Raw genomic sequence first — 19,989 nt, 5'->3', positions numbered from 1 at the left:
TGACAAGAAAAAAAAAGGATACGTTCATTTTAGGGTCGCCATAAGTCAGAAAAGACATGAAGACACACAACAACTAGTATTTTCTAGAATTCATAGCCATGTTAGTCTCTAGAATCAGTATGTAGAGGGATCCTGTAGTACCTTTGAGACTCACTGAAATGAAGAAGTTGGCAGCGGGATATCCAAGCAGGGATAGGAACCCTGGTCTCCCAGGCTGCATCTGCACTGCAGAAATAGTCCAGATTAATACCTTTTCAACTGCCCTGGCACCATGCTTTTTAACTGCCCTGGCGTTTGTAGTGTAATGAGACATTTAGCCTTCTCTGCCAGGGAGCTCTGCTGCCACAATTATTGATTCCAGTCTCCTTGTGTGGTGGTTTCCTCAGGCTGAGTTTCTCAATTGAGAGGGAGGCTGCCTGGCCTAGTGGTTGGCTACAAATCCTAGAATTCTGTATCATGGAGCCATGGCAGTTAAAGGGGGGTCTGCTGTGTGGATGCATCCTCAGTGTCCTAGTCCAATGCTCAAACCACTACACCTGAGGTTGTTGTTGTTGTTGTGTGCCTTCAAGTCATCTCTGATTTATGGTGACCCTGAGGCAGGTTTTCTTGGTAAGTATCTTCACAGGCTGTTTGCCTTTGCCCTCCTCCAAGCTGAGAGAGTGTGACTTGTTCAAGGTCACCCAGTGGGTTTCCAAGGCCAAGCCAGGATTCAAACCATGGTCTCCAGAACCCTAGTCCAATGCTAGGGTGGTTGCTGTGTGCCTTCAAGTCATCTCTGACTTATGGCAACCCTATCATGGGGTTGTCTTGGCAAATTTCTTAATAATGGCTTTGCCATTGCCATCTTCTGAGGCTGAGAGAGTGTGACTTGCCCAATGGGTCACCCAGTGGGTTTCCATAGCTGAACCCTGGTCTGCCTGAGAGCCGTGGCCCAGCACTCCAACCACTAGGCCAGGCAGCCTCCCTCTCAATTGAGAAACTCAGCCTGAGGAAACCCCACACACTGGAATCTGTCAAAGGAGGAGGGAGGGCCCCGAGGGCCCCCCCTCTGGTGGAGCGCAATCCTATTGGCTCAGCCTTTGGTAACCCCGCCCTCTCCAAGAAGCTCTGGGGCGTCATTGGTCCAGACGGGCTCGACTTCAGAGTCATTCGAACCTTGCTTGGCTGTAGAGAGGTTTGGAAAGGGCAGCCAGGAAAGGGCCCCATGTTCCAGGAGGCGCCCAGAGGCAGCAGCGCCAAGGAGTACCGCTTTGGAGGAAGAGGAGAGGAGGAGGGAGAAGAAAGGAGCCAGGAGGAGCCAGAGCTGGTGGTCCTTATTCCTGAGGTGCCCAGTCTGTCATCATCTTAATCATCATCATCACCATGGGTCTTGGTTGGAAAAGCCATAGCCATGTGAGGTCCAGAACACACACTGCAGGGATAATCCAGTGTGAGACCCCTTTACCTGCCCTGGCTCAGTGCTAGGGAATGCTGGGGACTGTAGTTCTGTGAGACATTGAGCCTTCTCTGTTAAAGAGCTCTGGTGGTGCCACAATAAGATGCACTTCCCAGGATTCCATAGCAATTAAAGTGGACTCAAACTGGATTATTTTTGCACTGTGTTTTGGACCTTAGTCTGGAAAATCAGTCTGCAAGGGATCTTTTCTTTCTTTTTAAATAACTTTTATTATAAATTTAACTTAAAAACAAAGCTTTGTTATATACATTCCATACATAGGAATCCATGGGGACAGGCGGGTAAGAAGAAATGAGTATTGTTATTATTATTATTATTATTATTTAATTATTGCATCTTCCTGAATCAAAAAACACTATGGCACTATGTATTGCTTTGAGCCATTTCTATGTTATATACATTTTATCAAACCTATATTCCTTCCCATAAGTTTTTAATTGTACTATGTTTTTAGACCGTAAGCCACTTTGAGTCCCAATTTTGGGGGGGAAATGCAAAACACAAATAAATATAATAATAATAAGGCTAATAGTTTTTGTAATTTTCTTGCATACATATTTACTGTATACTGCTCTGAGATCTTTAATGTGACTGACAATAAACTGGGTTGAAGCTTCAGCACTGTTTCAATAAAGACAACATCTGAGAGATGGAAAATAAATGTTTGCATACAGAAACAAATCTTTGGTCCAAAATACACTGCAGAAATAATCCAGTTTGAGACTGCTTTAACTGCGCCCCTGGCTCAACGCTAGAGAATTCTGGGAACTGTAGTTTTGTGAGACATTTAGCCCTTCTCTGTGAAGAGCTCTGGTGCCACAATAAACTACAGTTTCCCAGGATCCCCTAGCACTGAGTCAGGGCGGTTAAAGCGGCCTCAAACTGGATGATTTCTGCAGTGTGCTTTTGGATCTTTGGTGTTTAACCTCTTCTCCCATATTGGTTCCTTTAGCCAATACAGTCTATGCATAAAAGTATATTTCCATAATAATAATAATAATAATAATAATAATAATATTGAAGTTGGCTGTGATTCTGATATGAAGTTAGAGCAATTAATGTTATCGGTGGCATTACTGTGGTAAAAATGAATTGCTTTTTAATGTGCAAATATTATACAGTGTCTGTGTTGTTGGACCTTATGGGCACTTTTGATACCAAATGCTAATGAACCACTGGAATTATTACATGTGATACCACTTGGTCATGCAAGTAAGAGATATTATCAGTGGTAGTGTTAATGATTTAATAACTGGCATAAACATTGGTTATGTATGTTCAGTTTTGTTATGGCACCCAGCAAATACCATCCTGCAAAATTATACTAGATTTTACTGATGCTACCAACTTTTACTGGTGCTACCAATATAACCAACTTAGAAAGCTGGGTTGTCTTGCTCTGTCATACACTATATACTGTATTCTGATCAGTCTGCAAAAGGTTCTTGTAGCACCTTTGATACTAAGTGAAAGAAAAACTGGTAGTATGAGCCTTCATAGACTTGAACCTATTTAGTCTATGAAGCTCATGCTGCCAGCTTTTCTTTCTAGTCTTAAAGGTGCTACATGATCCCTTTGCATTGTGATTTTCCAGACTAACATGGCTATGTCTCTGAATCATACTCTGGTCAGTGACAGTAAAGTATAGTCAGCCCTCGTTATCCGTGGATTTTTTATCCACAGATTCAAGCAGCAATGGCTTGAAAATATTCAAAAATGTATAAATTCCAAGAGCACACCTTGTTTTTGCCATTTTATATAAGAAACACCATTTCACTATGCCATCATATTTAATGGGACTTGAGCATCCCATGGATTTTGGTATCCATGTGGGGTCCTGGAACCAAACCCCAAGGGCCCACTGTATCTTCTTTTATACTCAGCTGAAAAACTGACTTGTTTCATCATTCTCTTTGGTGGCTGCAATTTCTGTTTATTTTGAGACAGACATGCTGTGGGAAAATGTTGTTTGTATTCTTCTGTGGAGTAATTTGCAGGCTACTGGTATCAGCTGACTTTATCTAATAAATAAGGCTGTTAGAAAAAGCTTTTTAAAAGGGTCCTTCCACACTACACAATAATAGTTCTGTGATTCTACTTTAATTATCATGGGAACATCCAGTGGATTTGAAGTTTAGAGAGGGGGATTTAAAATTTGAAGCCAGAGAGCTCATGTCTCAGTGTAGACTACAAAACCAGTGGAATCATAGTCCTATAAATGCACAGTGTTAAAGAGCAGCTGGTGGGCTTTTAAAAAAAAGTATTTGTACTCATTTTACAAAGAATTCCCTTTTTCAGGTCCTTGATCCTCAGTATGGCATGTACGTTTGGCCCTGTGCAGTGGTTTTGGCTCAGTATGTCTGGTTTCATAGAAGACTAGTCTGTGGCAAGAACATTTTGGAGGTAAATGTTAACACCTTACACAGTTTGGTTTATGAAAGCAGAACCTTGCAGAAAGGTGTCTCCCCCCCCCCCAAAAAAAAATTTTTTTTTATCTTGTTTAAAAATGCAGGGCTAGGTTTAAAATCTCAAGCATTTATAAGGGGGCCTTAGAGACAACATGAATGTGTTTACTTTTGATTAGGCTGAATTTTTATTAGTATTCTCTGTGGGCAAGATTAGCAAGATCTTTTAAAAATCTGTTCAACAATGTAAGATGTTAGTTCTAGGCTGTTTCATGGCACTCTTACAGACTTCAAAAAGGCTCTTAAGACGGATCTCTTCCGGTAGGATTTCCCAACCTAGCCAATAAACTCCAGCTTCCTCCCTTGTGTATGTTCATGCATATAATCTCAATTTTCTGATGTATGACTGACTCCCTGCCCACCAAATTGTTTTTAATTCTAACCTAATGCTGTATTGCATTTTATTGTTTTTAAACTCTTGATTGTTTAATTCTAGTTTTAATAATGGGGAGGGGGTTGGGAAGGGACCATTTAGTATTTTATTGTAATGTATTTTTACTGTTGTAACCCGCCCGGATTCCTGGTGACTGGGTGGGCTATAAATAATAATAATAATTATTGTTGTTGTTATTATTATTATTTTGCACAGAAAAAACTAGTTTTAAACATTTAAGTTATAATTAAGCTCCACAAAAATGCCAGTGAACGTAATCATAGCTTATATATGTCCTCCATTTAGAATAAAGTAACCTACAATGGTGCTACACTGTGCTATATATGGGATGTTTTAAGTTGTGACAGATATATATGCATATATAATCAGATATATGCAGGTATTGTTAATCTGTCATGTCTGTAATTTCCCCTACTGAACTATATCATACATACATCAGCAGCTCAAGACAAAACATAAATCATATGCTATTAGTCTTGATCACTCAAATGAGGCACATCATATTCTTTAAAAATCCTTTTCGAAAATAGAAGTGGATTACATACTGAAACACAGATTTTTAGCTTTTGAAGTCACACTGGCTTCTTTATCAGGCAAACAGGAGAAAGAAATTGAAGATGTTAATCTTAGGCCTGCAGAATGTAGGGAGGGCTATCTACAGGCTGACACCTCCCCTTTTTTGGCCATGTCATACTGGTAGATTTTCAAAGTCAAGGAAATTTAATGTCTATTTGCAACTCAAAGAAGATGTTTCCTTGGAATACAGCATGTCCCCTCCCTTTGTGAAGCCACGGGCACCTATGCAGCTACACCACCTAGTTTTCCTGATGCAAAACATGAAGACTTCTTGAGAAATTCAGTGTTCTCTATGTACATAGGAGCCTGTGGCTTCACAAAGGAAGGAGACATGCTGGATTCCAAGGAAACATCTTTGAATTACAAATGAACATTAAATTTCCTTGAACTTGAAAATCTACCAGTGGCCACATGGCTAAAGGGGCAGGTGCCAGCCTGCAGACAGCCCTCCCTACCATCTGAACTAAGACCAGAAACAGAAAATGCAGGCCTAGGACTAACATCTTCATTTTCTTTCTCCTTTGTCTGATGAAGCCAGTGTGACTTTGAAAACTTGTAACATGTAATTGTGCATTTTGGTTGGCCCAGTATCATTGTTTGAATGTTATTGGATTTGCTATATAGCCAACACAGCTATCTCTAGATGATAAAAGAGTAATTTATTATTTGGAGCATTAAGCTACGGTATCATTCTAGGGGAGAAATGAATCATCCAATCTCAAGTGCCATCCTGAGCTGTTAAGCATTGTTTACCCTTACAAATGGTGTATTACAAACTTTTACTGTACAGATTGGTGCTGGTGTGAGTCTCCCTGGGATAGTAGCAGCAAAATGTGGAGCAAAAATGATACTGTCAGATAATGCAGAATTCCCTCAGTGTTTGGACAATTGCCGAAGAAGCTGCCAGATGAATAACCTCTCAAGTGTATGTGTCACAGGAATCACCTGGGGTCATATATCACCCAACCTGTTGGCTTTACCAGCAATGGATGTAATTTTGGCATCTGATGTATTTTTTGAACCAGAAGGTAAGGTGCTTATTGTATTTTATGCCCATTACTATTCATATTCAGTGTATGTGCAGACACATTCCTGTAAACAAAACCCGACAAAGATGCTTTTTACAAAACCATTTAACCCCCACAGCCCCTTTTCTCTATCTGGAATTTTTTTAGCAGCATCCACACTGTTGGTGGAGAGCTGGAGAAATGGGCTGTTAGCATGTGGTTGCAGCAGTGTGTCTGCAATGAACAATGCAATAGAAGCTTGAGCTGAAACAGATTTTTAGTTGATGTCTGTCTACAACAGGCAAAGTAGCTTTCTGTGGGTTTTTCGGGCTATGAGGCTGTGTTCTAGAAGAGTTTCTTCCTGACGTTTCACCAACAGCTGTGGATAGCATCTTCAGAGAATGCTGGCCTGGAAGAGAGGACAATATGTTGGCTGAGATGAGGCGATGTGTGTGTTCATCTGTGTATTGTTCTGTTGTTGAACGGCAAGGCCTACAGGATGTCCATTTACTTAATGATCCATTGTCTGCTGGGAATCCCCCTCACCCTGTAGGTCCTGCTATTCAACAACAAATGCTGCCTCCAGGATCTATTACTGAAGATAGATGAACAGCAAAACAGAAAGGGCAAAAAGCAGATATGTAAGTTTGGTCATCAAAATGAATTTTGGAAGAAAACTTGAGGCTGATGAATCATCCCTGGATGTACTTTGGAAGAACTCTTCAAGCGGTCTTGCTTACTTATGCAAGGATTACCTGACCTTTACATTTTGTACATGCATATTGTTTTGAATAAAACTTTGCTGAATCATGTTGATTTGCTCCACAAGGCTATCGCTGCTTACCTTGTTCATTATATTATGAATCTGCCCCTTGCCTTGAAGTGGGATTCCCATCATGGATCAGATGCTATTATTGTACTTTGATGATGGATAAAACTATCTAGAGGGACAATAAAGTTCTAAAACTGCTTTCATGCTTTACTGTGATTCAGCCCTCCAGGACACTGTAGGCTAAAAATACTTTGCTAATCTATAAAAGGTGCATTAGAATACAATACAGCAAACTAATGGCATGATCAAAGAGATGTCAGCTGTGGAGTAAAGTCCAAAGTAAAATAAAAATCTTAAGTTATATAAATTTGTACTAAAAGGTCATTTGCATTTCAGACTTTGAAGATGTTCTAAGCACTGTGAGCTACTTTATGAAAAAGAACCCACGTACTCAGTTCTGGACTACTTACCAAGTCAGAAGGTATGGCTGTGCCAAATTGCTCATGTTGATCTTTCACTTTCACAGGGGCGTGTCATAAGATTCACGTGATTAAAAACCTAATATAGTGCTCCACATTTGAAACCAGGTATTGAACTAGCTTCTGAGAAGCCAGTCCTAACACAATAGATCAAGCCTAGGCCTTGCAGTATAAAGATTAATTATTTTTCAGTGCCGACTGGTCTATTGAAGGACTACTCTACAAGTGGGAGATGGAAAGCTTCTGTGTGCCACTGCAGTCTTTTCAGGCCAACAAGGAACAACTAGCAGGCTCCTTTCTTCCAGGAAGACATACTGTTGAAATGATGGTTATTACCCCAATGAAAACAATGTTGTGAAGCATTTTAGTACACTTTTAAAAAATAAATATTCTATTTTGAAACTTAAGTTGTTTGGCACTAAATTAAGCTGCATGTTTAATAGGATGTTGAAAGTTTTCCTCAAAACTTCCCCAAACATACAAGGCAGCTGAGTATTAATTATAGCGGACCCTTGTTATACGCTGGGGTTGGTTCCAAGATCCCCCGTGGATAACAAAATCCATGTATGCTCAAGTCCCATTAAATCTAATTACATAGCAAAATGGTGTCCCTTATAAAAAATAGAAAATCAAGGTTTGAAATTCATACTTTTTTTGAACATTTTCAAACAGTGGATGCTTGAAGCCGTGTAGAACTGTACCTCTTCCACTGTTATCAGTAACAGTTCCTCCACTGATGCAAACGCTTCAGTCACCCACTTCCTGGAGCAATTTGAGGATATGGAAGAGGGAAATGACAAACGTTTACTTCCTTTCCTGCTTTGTTGGTATACCCATGTCATCAGTTCAGTAAGCACTAAATATAATACTCATGGCAAATGGGAATTTAAAAGCCACCTGCATTAATTTGACAAGAAGTCCACTTTAGCAGTCTCTCATGAAATTCCTATTATATATTGCATATGAATTTTTTTCTGATATATTAAATCTTTTCCCATCGTAATATACAAGAGGGAGAGTGGTTTGAGAGTTGGGACAACTCTGGAGACCTTGCTTCAATTACCTGTTCAGACATGGAAATTCGCTGGTTGACCTTGGGCAAGTTACACTATCCGCCTCAGAGAAAAGCAAAGGCAAACCACCTCTGAAAAAAAAAATATTGCCAGGAAAAGAATCACAGATTCACCCTAGGGTTGTCATAAGTCATAAACAACCTGAAGGCATAGAAACACACAAAACTGACTCAGAACATTAGATTTCAAAAAAACTCAACACCAAGAGAGTGTTTTTATTGAACTACAGACAGTGGTTATAGTACAGAATGTTTTAAGAGATACTCCAAATTTATACTGAGAGGAATGAATTAAATGCTTTAACATTACATTTTTATATGCAAGTTCACATATGTAGATGGTCTAATTTACCATTCTGGAAAAATAAGGTGTGTATATCACCAGCTAGATGTGCTCACTGTATGCTCCGTTATTTTTATGCAAGGCCCGGGTGACTGGAAGTGCAGTTGTCAGGCAATTATAATTAACTGGACAGCCATTTGTTTCTGCACGACAAGGCATCGTTTACAGGAGCAATCAGGAGAAAACAGGAAACAGCCAAGCACTCTGCACTGCAACACGCCACCTTAACAGCTAACCAGCATTACTCAACTGCTACACAACTGCGCCTAGTGCACAAAAATACATAAGAGAAGAGATTAGAATTTTGTCTGATGAAAACAAATCTTTCAAAATAATTGTCAGCTGCAGTTTACTGTTTGACTTGAAGATACGGTTTCAACTGAAGGTTTTCAAATGCTTTGGGATTTAAAATTTCAGAACAGGAGAATAAAGGCAAAATTTGAACATTTGGACAGCATCAAGCTACTCGGCATATTAAAGATGCAGATTTCTTTAATATTAACCTTGAGGCAGCAAGTTAGTTACCAGTTTTATTTGCAAACAAGTCAGCACTGTATGAACAAAAATGAAGTTTTTACCTCAAATATCCAAGCCAATAATGAAATCTGTAGACGTTCACATCACTAAATTACAAGAAATTTGAATAATAGCAACAAAATGGCACATAAAAGTAATAGTCTGCCATTTGAGGCTCAAAAGTAAAATAAAAAGTTAGACAAAGTGTTACAAAATAACCTTTTTCAACAGCTGGTTGCTTGTGCTGGGGTCTTTCCAACGGACTGGCGATTCATATGATCAGTTCTCCTCCAAAGGCATCCATTATGTAGATTTCTCATCTATTTGATGTATCTAGGTTTGAAAAATGAAGAGTTCAGCAAGGAAACCTTCTTAACACATTCTATATTTTGTGGGTCATCAGTTTCCTAGTAGCAGTAGCTTTGTCTTGACGCACAGTAATATAAATTACCCACCTCCCACCAGAAACTAATTGTTGATGAGAGTTTTGGAGATACTTGTGGATTCTCCACTAACCACAGTATATGGTGTTGGGCAACGCTCAAACCACCCTTAATAGGAAGCCAGCCTGATTCTGTTAAATTATGGATGAGTTCTTAATTCAAAACTTTGAAGAGTTATTAAACAGTTGCATTTCCGTAACACTTCTAGGCCCCCTTCCTTTGAAAAAAACAGGACCAAAAATTTTAGGGAGGTTAAAGACACACTATCCGTTTTCCCCACCCAGCACGTCCTTATAAACCCACAATTGCACAGCGGAACAACCTGGTTTCCGTAGAACCTTGCTTTTCAACTTTTGTTTCTAAGAACATTTGTGGCTGTTAAACTTTGTAACCACAGGACTGACTGTTCATTAACAGGATAGTGTATCTTTAACAGTTAAAGACAAACCTGCTCCAATACACGCCCACAGAAACTGGTCCCTGGAGGATCAGCCAAATCAGTTAAAATCTGCAATACTGGCCAATATTCTTTAAGCAAACAGGAGACCGCAGCTTTAAAGGGGAAAATGCAGATGTTGGATAAGAACAGTAAGAAATAGTCATTTTCAGAAATAGGTCGCGTCTTAAACAATAGAAATTAAAAAGCAAGCTATTAATAGCAACAAAGCACAAAGATATTCTTTATTAGCTACAAACTACACACCCTCCTCAGAAATGAACATGCCCTGCTAGCATTTATGTGTTCTAAAAGGCTCTGTGAAGGATCCAATACGGCCGAAATGCTACAAAAAAACCATGCAGCTGCAGTAACGCACCAGGCACCTTACCATTGCCTTAAGAGGAAACGGCTCCTTCCTCTTCAGGAGACTTGGGTGGGCTCTTCGAAGGGGACCTGGACTTGGACTCCCTCTTTGAGACGGGCGGGGGACTTCTTGATCTGGACCGAGATCTTGAACGGGAACGAGATCTAGAGACAGAGGAGGACTTGGACTTCGATCTCCTGGCTGACCTGGACTTGGAGGTGGAGCGAGAGCGGGATCGTGTGCGAGACCTGGACTTGGAACGGCTGTAGCGCGACCGGCTGCGGGACCGGGATCGGCTCCTGCTCCGGGATCGGCTGCGGCGACGTCTTCTGGGGCTGTGGAGAGAGGAGGGGGGAAAAAGGGGAAACGTGTTTGGGCAATGTTGTTGTTGTGGCTTGTGCCTTGAAGCTGTTTCTGACTCATGGGGACCCTAAGGCAGCAGTTCTCAACATGTGGGTCATGACCCCTTTGGGCACAGGGCCTGCCTAAGACTATTGGGAAACATGCCATATGAGGTAGCAACAAAAATAATTTTATGGTTGGGGGGGGGGCACCACAACACGAGGAACTGCATTAAAGGGTTGTGGCATTAGGAAGGTTGAGAGCCACTGCCCAAAGGCAACCCTAGCACAGGGTTTTCTTGGCAAGATTTCTTTAGAGGGGGTTTGCCCATGCCTTCCCCCGAGAGACGCATGGCACTCAAGGTGGCACTGGAGCCCTGGTCTCCAGAGGCATGGGCCCACGTGGCGGTGGTCTCTTTTTTAACTCCTATGATCCTGAAGTAGTTCCGGCGCTCAAAGCGCTACTACGCCGCACCAGTGTTGCAAGAGCCGCCCTGCCTGGGCAGTTTCGCTCACAGTGCAGATAAGGAAGCCTCTGGGCGGCCCCTTCCTGCACCGCGTGGCCAAGGGACTTTCCCGCCGCCGCCGCCCCCGAGGCCTCTCGGGTATTTTACTTCGCTTCTCACGAAACCTTCCGAGGTTGATGCCTTTATGTCCTCTGGCTGCTTCCACACTGGAGGAATAATACGTAACCCGGTTTGGCCTCACTTTGAGTCTTTGTCTGGCTCAACACTGTGGAATTCTGGGAGTTGGAGTTTGTTGCGGGGCGCGCTCCCAGAATTCCACAGCCTTGGGCCAGACAAAGACTCAAAGGGAGGCCAAGCCGTGTTTGCTTCAGCCTTCCCTCCCGCCCTCACCTGCGGCTGCGTCGTCCGTATCCCCCGCTTCCGTATCGGCGCGGAGGGGGCCCCCTGCGGCTGTGGTGGGAGTCCGGGGGCCTCCCGTATCGGGCCATCTGGACCCGCAGCTCCCTGCCGTCCAGGACCGCTCCGTCCATGGCGTCCATGGCGTCCTCGGCGTCGCGCTTGTCGTGGAAGCGGACGAAGGCGAACCCGCGGCTCTCCTTGGTGTAGCGGTCCCGCGGGATGTAGACGTCGCCCACGCGGCCGTACTTCTCGAAGACCCGGCGGAGGGTGTCCGGGGAGGTGCGGTAGGTCAGGTTGTCCACCTTCAGGGAGGTCATCCCTTCCACGTCCGGAGGCGGGCGGCCGTAACTCATGGCGAGGGAGGAGGAGGAGGAGTCACTCGCGCGGATGCCAGTAACGGCCGCGGTTCGCTGTTAGGCCCCGAGGAGGAGGAGGATCGAACACGCGGCCGGAGCTCACTCGGGAGCCACCGACTCCCAGCGCGGCGGCGAGCGAATGGACGAGGTACCGCCCTTCCTCCAGCACTTAAGCGCCACAAAATGGCCGCCGCTGACCCGGAAGTAGTCCTCGACGCGCCTACAGCGAACTCAACCCAAATTCTATTCCTGTTCACTGAACCGGGGGAGGGGGCAGGGAGGGTTGCTTTAAACAAATCACCTTTCGAGGATTTGAAGCGCCAAAAGAAATGTATCTTCTTTTTTCAACGTTCGTTTTCCGTTAGGGGCGTAACCCCGGAAGTGATTCCTTACGGCTCGCCCCTCCCCCTTTGAGAGACTATAAAGTTCTGGCAATTAACCAAGAGGTTAATTAGAGTTTCCTTATTCAAATACAGATTACATGTTTTACTTCTTTCACTTTTTTAAGAATTCGGTTTCCGTCAGGCGGAACGAGCGGACAATGAAGGGTTTTGTTTGTTCGAAGAGAAAGTCAGGCACTCAAAATGGCGCCGGAGGAAGAGAAAATGCTGACGCGTACGTCGGGGGCGCGCGCGCACGCACACACGCGGCTTGTAGTGCGCGCATGCGCGCAACAGACCAGCCCCAAGTGGGGAGGCGCGTGCGCGAGCCTAGTGCCCGACCAAGTCATACGATGCTAATCAGCCGCAGTGAAAGGGCGCGAGCGAGCTCCGGGAAGGGGCGTGGTTAGATTTTGCTCCGCCCCCTGCCTTTAGACCTGAGTTTGGCTTGCAAAGCGCCTGGTCCTCCCTACCTATAGGTAGGGTGTTGCCAATGTCGTGACTTTCACACGGAAACGGGGACTTTCCAGAGCTTTTGGTGTGATTTTGGTGCCTGGCTCTATTTCAGTGCATTTTGGGTGACTTTTGCCTATTTCAGCTCCAGCCCTGACTCTGAGAGCGAGGCTGGCTACCAACCCTTTGGAGTGTCACACATTAACAGTTTTCAGCCAATCAGAGAGAGGACTGGAGAGTGGTCGCCGCCCCCGCCCTCAGGAAGCTCTCTCTCTCTCTCTCTCTCTCAGCCCCTGACTCCCTCTTAAGTTTAGCTTTCCTAGACTTAAGCGTACTTCCTCAGATGCATGGGAACTGTAGTTCATTGTGGCACCAGAGCTCTTTCTCACAAAACTACAATTCCCAGGGTTCCCTAGCACTGAGCCAGGGCAGTTAAAGCGGTCTCAAACTGGATTATTTCTGCAGCATGGATTGGACCTTGAGCATTTTTAATAACGAAGGTCCAAAACACTGCAGAAATAATCCAGTTTGTGACCGCTTTAACTCTCCTGGCTCAGTGCTAGGGAATCCTGGGAATTATAGTTTGTTGTGGCACCAGAGCTCTTTTTGATAAAGAAGGCTCAATGTCTCTGAAAACTAGAATTCCCAGGATTCCCTAGCACTGAGCCATGGCAATTAAAAGGGTGTCAAACTGGATTTATTTCTGCAGTGCGGTTGCAGCTGAACACGTTTCTATTTGGCACAAAGCTTCCTGAACCCCCTTCATGTCAAAATAAACATCTGAAAAGGACTGAAAGATTCTTTGTTTGGTTCAATGGTGATTTTGAGAGTTGAAATAAGTTACAGTTATTTTTATTCAATTATGTTTACATTTATTTGCAAAACATCCGCCATTTTAACATTATGGGAATTTTCCGGGAATTGTGACTGAATATTCCGTGTGATCTGGGGGGATTCAGCGGGTTTTGGACAAACATTTCTGGGAATTATCTTTGAGGCTTGTTGGCAACACTGCTTATACACACATATACTTATCTGTGTGTCATGTGCCTACAAGTCATGGGGGTTTCTTGGCAAGATTTGTTCACAGAGGGTTTGTCATTGGCACCCTCAGAGGCTGAGAGAGTGTGACTTACTGCCCAAGGTCACCCAGTGGGTTTCCACAGCCGAGCCAGGTTTCGATCCCTGGTCTCCAAGACCAATGATCAAACCACCATGCCATGCTGGCTCTCATGTACACATAACACATACACACACAAACTGGGCCTTTCGTTTTGGTGGTTGTGTGCCTTCAATGGCAACCCTATCATGGGGTTTCCTTGGCAAGGTTTGCCATTGCCTTCCCCTGAGGCTGAGACTTGCCTAAGGCCACCCAACCAGTGGGCTTCCATGGCCCAGTTGGCATTCGAACCTTGGTCTCCAGAGTCGGAGTCCAAAACTCAAACCACTACCCCAGACTGGCTCCTCTCATTTTTCATTTGTCCCTCTCTCCTATTATTGGGCGACTCTTGGATGCCAAGAGATTGTGGACACAAAAGTGCAGTCAGAGTCCTAAGAATGTTTTCTCCATCGGCTGTAGAGCTTCTGGGAATGCTCTTGAAAAGCTGCATTGGAGAGGAAAGAAAGCTTTCATTGCATCACAAGATGTCTGCTGATATTATAGGTTTCAGCCCATCGTACACACATTTTGGAATTCTTGCTTTCCGCTACAATGCCACAGTCCTGCGTTATTTGATAAACATATATGGTTTCCATTCAGATTGAAATCTCTAAAGCCAATTCTAAAAGGTATGCTAAATGAACATATCCTTTTCAGAAAATTTGATCTGATTTCTTCTTGCCTGCAACTACGATAGTTATTAAAGGAGATATGTGCTACAAATACTATCGTACTTCACAGTTGGCAATCTTAAAATGTATAAATTTATAAATTAATTCAGTTTGAGACAGCTTTAACTGTCCTGACTCAGTGCTAGGGAATCCTGGGAAATTGTAGTTTATGGTTGGCACCAGAGCTGTCTGACAGAGAATGCTAAATGTCTCATAAAGCTACATTTCCCAGAATACCCTAGCATTGAGTCAGGGCAGTCAAAGCAGTTTCAAACTGGACTATTTCTGCAGTGTGTTTTGGACCTAGGTCTGTAATCCCAGATTTGGAAGTACTGTAAACCCCTTTTTATTTAATAGCTCTTCTGAGTGTACACATGTAGGGATCCTACGTAATAGCTTCCAATCATTTCAAGCACACTGAAACTTAGAAACAATTTTTAGATCAAATCAAAGTATCCCCTTTACAGCCAACTAAATGATCTTGACTGATTTTCCGGAGAATTTGACAGTGAGAAGAAAATTTGCAGCCCTGTTTGCTTTAAGGCTGCTTGCTACCTTTGATTGAGATTATACAGCTCCTTGAACCAGAGATTAATTTTCCTTAAAGGGAAAAGATATGTCTTTTAAAAATTTGTCACTGAAGCAGGTCATGACCAGTACTAGCCACGTGTTTGCTCTTCCTGTCTTAAGTAGTGAGGGATTATGTAGAACTGCATTTCCCAGACTTCACCAGGAGAGCCTGTCACTTCATCAGCTGACCTGACTTGTGAGTAGGTCTTTATTTCCTGTCCTGAATAAATGGAAACTCTCTGTGTTTCAGAGTTCCTTTTGTCAGGTGATTTTTCATCTTTTGGGCAAAAAGCTGATTCACTTGGTGAAGTGGCCAAGAAGATCAGCTGGCTCAGAATGTTTCTTCTTTATGGGGAGGCTGCTGAGTGAAAGGTAGAATCTCTGTAATCTTTAATTGGCTACTCTGTTTTTCCCTGCTGTTACTGTTATTATGTTTGTAAATAAATTGCCTCAGCTTAGACTCACTTTCGCAGCATTATTTATTGTGATCTCTTTCTGTATTGTCTTGGCAGAAACCTAAAAAGAGAAAGAAGCTTTACAGATAGAACAGTGCATTCAGTCCTTGCCTCCAGACAGAAAACAGCAAAATGAATTCTGAATCAAAAAAGCAGCTGAACATCATTGTTTTAGGAACAGCTTTTATGTTTATGTTCACTGCTTTCCAGACATGTGGAAATATTGCGGTAAGAGCTATTATGTCTGCACTCTTTCTTTAGGATCATTCTCACTTACTTTTTTGGATGAAGAGATTCACATCTTCACGCCGATTCAGAACTGATTCAGAATTAGTTCGGTGTTCCCACTACTCCATGCCATTTTAACCCTGTTGTCATTCACATTTGTCATTTGCCGCCATATCGATTTAAAATTGAGGCACCTCCATTTCCAGGAACGATACAGCATGATCTGAATCAATTTGATAGCATATCACACTTCTGAAGATGCGGATTGTTGCGGCTCTTTAAAAAAGAACCGCTAAAAGGGGTCTATGCTAAATGTACTGGTTTAAGTGGGCTTTTTGGTCATCCCCCCCCCCCACACACACAAATTGCACTAAATGCAGTTGCAGCCAGTGTGAATTTCACAGACAAAAATGGGTCCACAGCGGATTATTTCCGTAATGTGAATGGGGTCTGTCTTTGTGGTGTTTTGGTAAATATTTGGCTTGGGGTTTATAACCACACATGAGAAATTGTTCCTTCAATTTCTTTTTATATTTATATTCTTTGATATAAATCCATTGTTGAGGCAATCTGCTACTTTTTATCTGGTAGCAGCATAAAAACGTTGTCACAGAACATAAGAAACACAGTTAAAGTTGGCTTTTAAGTAAAAAACAAAAGCATATATTTGTTTTATGCAATCTTGCTTTCAGTTTTATTTTTCAAATCCTGAATAATTTTTTTCCAGTTCCCTGTACAGCATCTTGATTATCTTTCAAAATTTGAAGCAATTAACAGTTGTACTTCTTTATAAAATTTAAGTGTGGATGAGGGAGAAAAGAAATATGAGACAAGAGAGATACAGAGTTCTTCTTTCCTTTGTTATTTTATTAGCACAGTATAGATTTGGGAAAGGCTGTGTGCTATAGCAATGTGTAGTTTTCTCATCAGGCGAAGAAGAGAATGGAGCATTTAAGGAGTGCTTAAATGCTCCATTTAGGGAAATCAATGTGTAAGAGAGTCTACTTAGACTTTGGTCTTTCTTTTCCATTGCATCTCTACAGCAAGGTTGTTAATTACTAGGTTTCATGTTTGACCCCTGAATGAGTCATTTTCTTATCTATGGAAGGGCTGCATAGAAACAACTACCTAACTCAAACAGTTGCTTTGGAGAGGTAAACGAAATAGTTGTAATTAATGTGCAGTATGTTACTATTGATTAGTACTTTTGCCTCACATGTTTGTTTGTTTTTACTCTTTTGAATTAAAAGGTCTGGAAATCATTCCATATAATTAATTCTTTATATTTGTTTCCAAACAGCAAACTGTCATCACAAATTTAAACAACACTGATTTTCATGGCAGTGGCTACACAAGGTATTTCACAAAGCAGGTTTTTATATTTTTGTTGCTTTTCAGTTTTATTCTGTGGCTATATTCAGGGATAGTGTAGAATCATGGCATGCTCCTGAGTCTAGGAGGAAGAGCTCACATTCTGCTCTGCTTCTTTTCATGTGCCAATCTACCTGTGTGTTTAGTATCGTGTCTAGTTTGACAGTAAGAGAATGATGAAAAATCAGTATCTTTTAAATAATGGCATCTTATAAAATGAACATTACAAAAACTTGGTTTTTTGTTAACATGCTTATTAATACAGTGCACCCACGTTATACGCAGCTTTGAGCATACACTCAAAGCCATGCAGGAGTGCACGGGGCGCTAGGGGCAGCGCGTCCCATTCGCATGAATGGGGCCTGCTCCCGTGGCATGTGCACCGCTTTTTTTTCTTATGTGGGGATCCAGAACAGATCCCCTGTGTAAGAGAGGGGCGGACTGTAGTTTTCTATGAGTTTTTTGGGCTATGTGGCCATGTTCTAGAAGAGTTTATTCCTGACGTTTCACCAGCATCTGTGGCTGGCATCTTCAGAGAAGCCACAGATGCTGGTGAAACGTCAGGAATAAACTCTTCTAGAACATGGCCACATAGCCCGAAAAACCCACAAAAAACTATGGATACCGACCATGAAAGCCTTCGACTTCACATGCTTATTAATAATTGCTTTTGCTTTTTGCAGCATGGCTGTTATTTATGGGGTGTTCTCAGCATCAAATCTGATTTCGCCTTCAGTGGTTGCCATCATAGGGCCACAGTTATCCATGTTCATAAGTGGCATCTTTTATAGGTAAGTAAAAATGTTTAAATTCTTCATAGTCCTGCTGTCTTCCTTTTATTATCTCTGTCTAGATTATTTGCTGTCCTTATGAAGACAACTAATAGCTGGATAAATGGGATATGATTTACCCCAGAGAAAGAAAAGGAGTTGCTGTTTGTTTCTGTACTGCAAAATATAAACTATTCCATCCCTTAAAACAGGGATGGGGACGCCATATCTCACAGGCCAAATTGAGCTCTCTATAAAGGTATCTCTCCTTCTTCAAATGTCACTTTGAAGTTTGGGGCCCTCCCTGCAAGGTGCCTGAAATATCTTCTAAGGGGTAATTATTAAGCCTTGACATTCCACTTGAAGGCATGGCTGGCACTGCTGCTGTTGTCTTGGTTAGTCCCTTGGTTGGCTTTCCCAGTGAGAAAAGTGAGAACTGAGTGAAGACAGTTCACTGGCAAACTGCCTCAAAGTATTTGTGTGTTGATCCATCAAAACTGAGTAGCATGCTAGGGAATTTCACAGCAAAAGGAGGTTTAATTCATTGAATATTGTGTGTATGTGTCTGGATGGGAAAGGGAATAGCAGAGGGGAGGAATTTGACTCTGGCTGCTGTTGATATACAGCTCCATCCTCTTTCCCTGAAAAAAAGGGAGGGGATTAGAATACAAGGGCAATGATTTTAGTTAGGAAAATGGGAGAAACAGCCTGGTGTGGTAGAGTGTTGACTTTGAGACAGGGGGAAACATCAGTTTAAATCTCTGTACAGGGATCCCTTTACAAAACTCACTACATGGAGACAGGCAATCTTCATTTAAATTACCCCCCCCCCCCCCCCCGCTTCCAGGATTGCTTTAAGACCAAAAGGTCTTCTCTCAGCTTTCGTGGAGGGTGAAAAGGGAATAATGTGAGACAACAATGATTACTGTTTTGTATGACTGACAAAATGTGACAATGGGCCTGAAAAGACAGGCCAAAATAAAGCTGCTTTGGGTCACTTTGGTGGTATGCTCTTTAAATGATATATGCATTTAAGAGTCTAGAAGCTCTGCCAAAGCTGTGCTCTAGTCTTTAGGACTGGAGTGTGGCTTTGGCACAGCTTCTTGTCTTAGGACGCACACATCATTTAAACAGCATACCTCCTAAGTGACCCGAAGCAGCTTTATTTTGGCCTGTCTTTTCAGGCCCATTGTCACATTTTGTCAGTCATACAAATGTTCGGGCCCATTGTGTGCTTTAAGGATAAGATGAGCATCCTTTTTTCAAATGCACTGACGTGCAGGGTTTTTTTTTTTTTTTTGGTTTTTAAGAATAATAAATTCACTTAAGAGTTAAATGGTATATCTCATATAATGTAAAGTATATCTGAAAATTAGAAGTAGCTTGTAGACTTGACAGAAGAAAGTAATGCTAAATGAAGTCCTGTCAGACACAAGCAACTCTCAGTTCCAGCTGGGAATCATTTTACTGAAGTGTCATGAGTGTGGCATCATCCGTGTTAACACTGAATATCATACATGGTCATCTTTTCAGCATATATATTGCCGTTTTTATCCAGCCTTCTACTTGGACTTTCTACACAGCCTCTGTTTTCCTTGGAATAGCAGCTGCTGGTAAGCTCTTAAACAGTGTTCAGTCCCAATGAAAACTAGCATTCCTACTCCTAGTAATTAAAAATCAAAAGATGAAACAGCAAACAGAAATGTTTAGCATTATATATAGTTTGTCCCTAGAGTGTTTCACTTGTACCACACAAGCTGGGAACTGCCAGCGCTATGTCTTGAAAATGAAACATTGCACAAAGCATGTAAGTGGCCCTAGCTATGGCTATTCCAGTGGGAATGAGATTTAATTCTCCACCCCCTGCTTTTAAGTTGTAATCCTGAGCATATTATCAAAGAAGGAAGGTAGCCTTGTTGAATTCAGTGAAATTTATTTAGTCTCTATTAACTTGTCTTCTTTGCTGTGTCATCTTGGGATCAATAGGAGTGATACTTGGGATTGTATTTCTAATTTCTGACTATGAATTCATAATTGAAATAG

The 19,989-nt window shown here is 42.2% G+C and overlaps 3 protein-coding genes across 8 annotated transcripts in view; 2 read left to right on the top strand and 1 right to left on the bottom strand.

The window, feature by feature from the left end:
* The first annotated feature begins 1,169 nt into the window (after positions 1-1,169).
* Positions 1,170-7,515, top strand: LOC149322130 (histone-arginine methyltransferase METTL23-like). The gene is made up of 5 exons (XM_089507759.1): positions 1,170-1,324; positions 3,755-3,859; positions 5,682-5,919; positions 7,067-7,151; positions 7,342-7,515. Exons 1-5 carry the CDS (start codon positions 1,205-1,207, stop codon positions 7,505-7,507), a joined length of 714 nt encoding a protein of 237 aa, XP_089363885.1. The 5' UTR covers positions 1,170-1,204; the 3' UTR covers positions 7,508-7,515.
* Positions 7,516-8,400: 885 nt separating this feature from the next.
* On the bottom strand, positions 8,401-12,023 carry SRSF2 (serine and arginine rich splicing factor 2). Of its 2 annotated transcripts, XR_016282121.1 has the most exons (4): positions 11,525-12,023; positions 10,351-10,661; positions 9,300-9,413; positions 8,401-8,830 (listed from the first exon to the last, which is right to left on the bottom strand). XR_016282121.1 is itself a non-coding variant. In XM_089535055.1 (3 exons), the coding sequence occupies exons 1-2, from the start codon at positions 11,884-11,886 to the stop codon at positions 10,358-10,360; spliced, it is 666 nt and encodes a 221-aa protein (XP_089391181.1). In that variant the 5' UTR covers positions 11,887-12,023; the 3' UTR covers positions 8,401-9,413; positions 10,351-10,357. The 2 variants fall into 2 exon arrangements, 1 of the variants encoding a protein (XP_089391181.1); XM_089535055.1 differs by having other exon boundaries at positions 8,401-9,413.
* The window catches only part of MFSD11 (major facilitator superfamily domain containing 11), a 30,580-nt gene continuing 22,568 nt past the window's right edge, over positions 11,978-19,989 (top strand). For 2 of the 5 annotated variants that reach the window (XM_089535043.1, XM_089535007.1), the window contains exons 1-5: positions 15,328-15,494; positions 15,635-15,805; positions 17,106-17,161; positions 17,860-17,967; positions 19,480-19,559. In XM_089535043.1, the coding sequence (XP_089391169.1) occupies positions 15,710-15,805; positions 17,106-17,161; positions 17,860-17,967; positions 19,480-19,559 (340 nt within the window). In that variant the 5' untranslated portion in view covers positions 15,328-15,494; positions 15,635-15,709. The other 3 variants (XM_089535026.1, XM_089535017.1, XM_089535034.1) reach the window with 3 other exon arrangements.

This window comes from Sceloporus occidentalis, unplaced genomic scaffold (genome assembly GCF_023333645.1).
Source record: "Sceloporus occidentalis isolate IW3139 unplaced genomic scaffold, rSceOcc1.0.p SCAF_1, whole genome shotgun sequence".
In the NCBI taxonomy this organism is placed as follows: domain Eukaryota; kingdom Metazoa; phylum Chordata; class Lepidosauria; order Squamata; family Phrynosomatidae; genus Sceloporus; species Sceloporus occidentalis.
The sequence above is the reverse complement of the archived record's forward strand: the minus strand, read 5'-3'. Positions and strand labels throughout refer to the sequence as shown.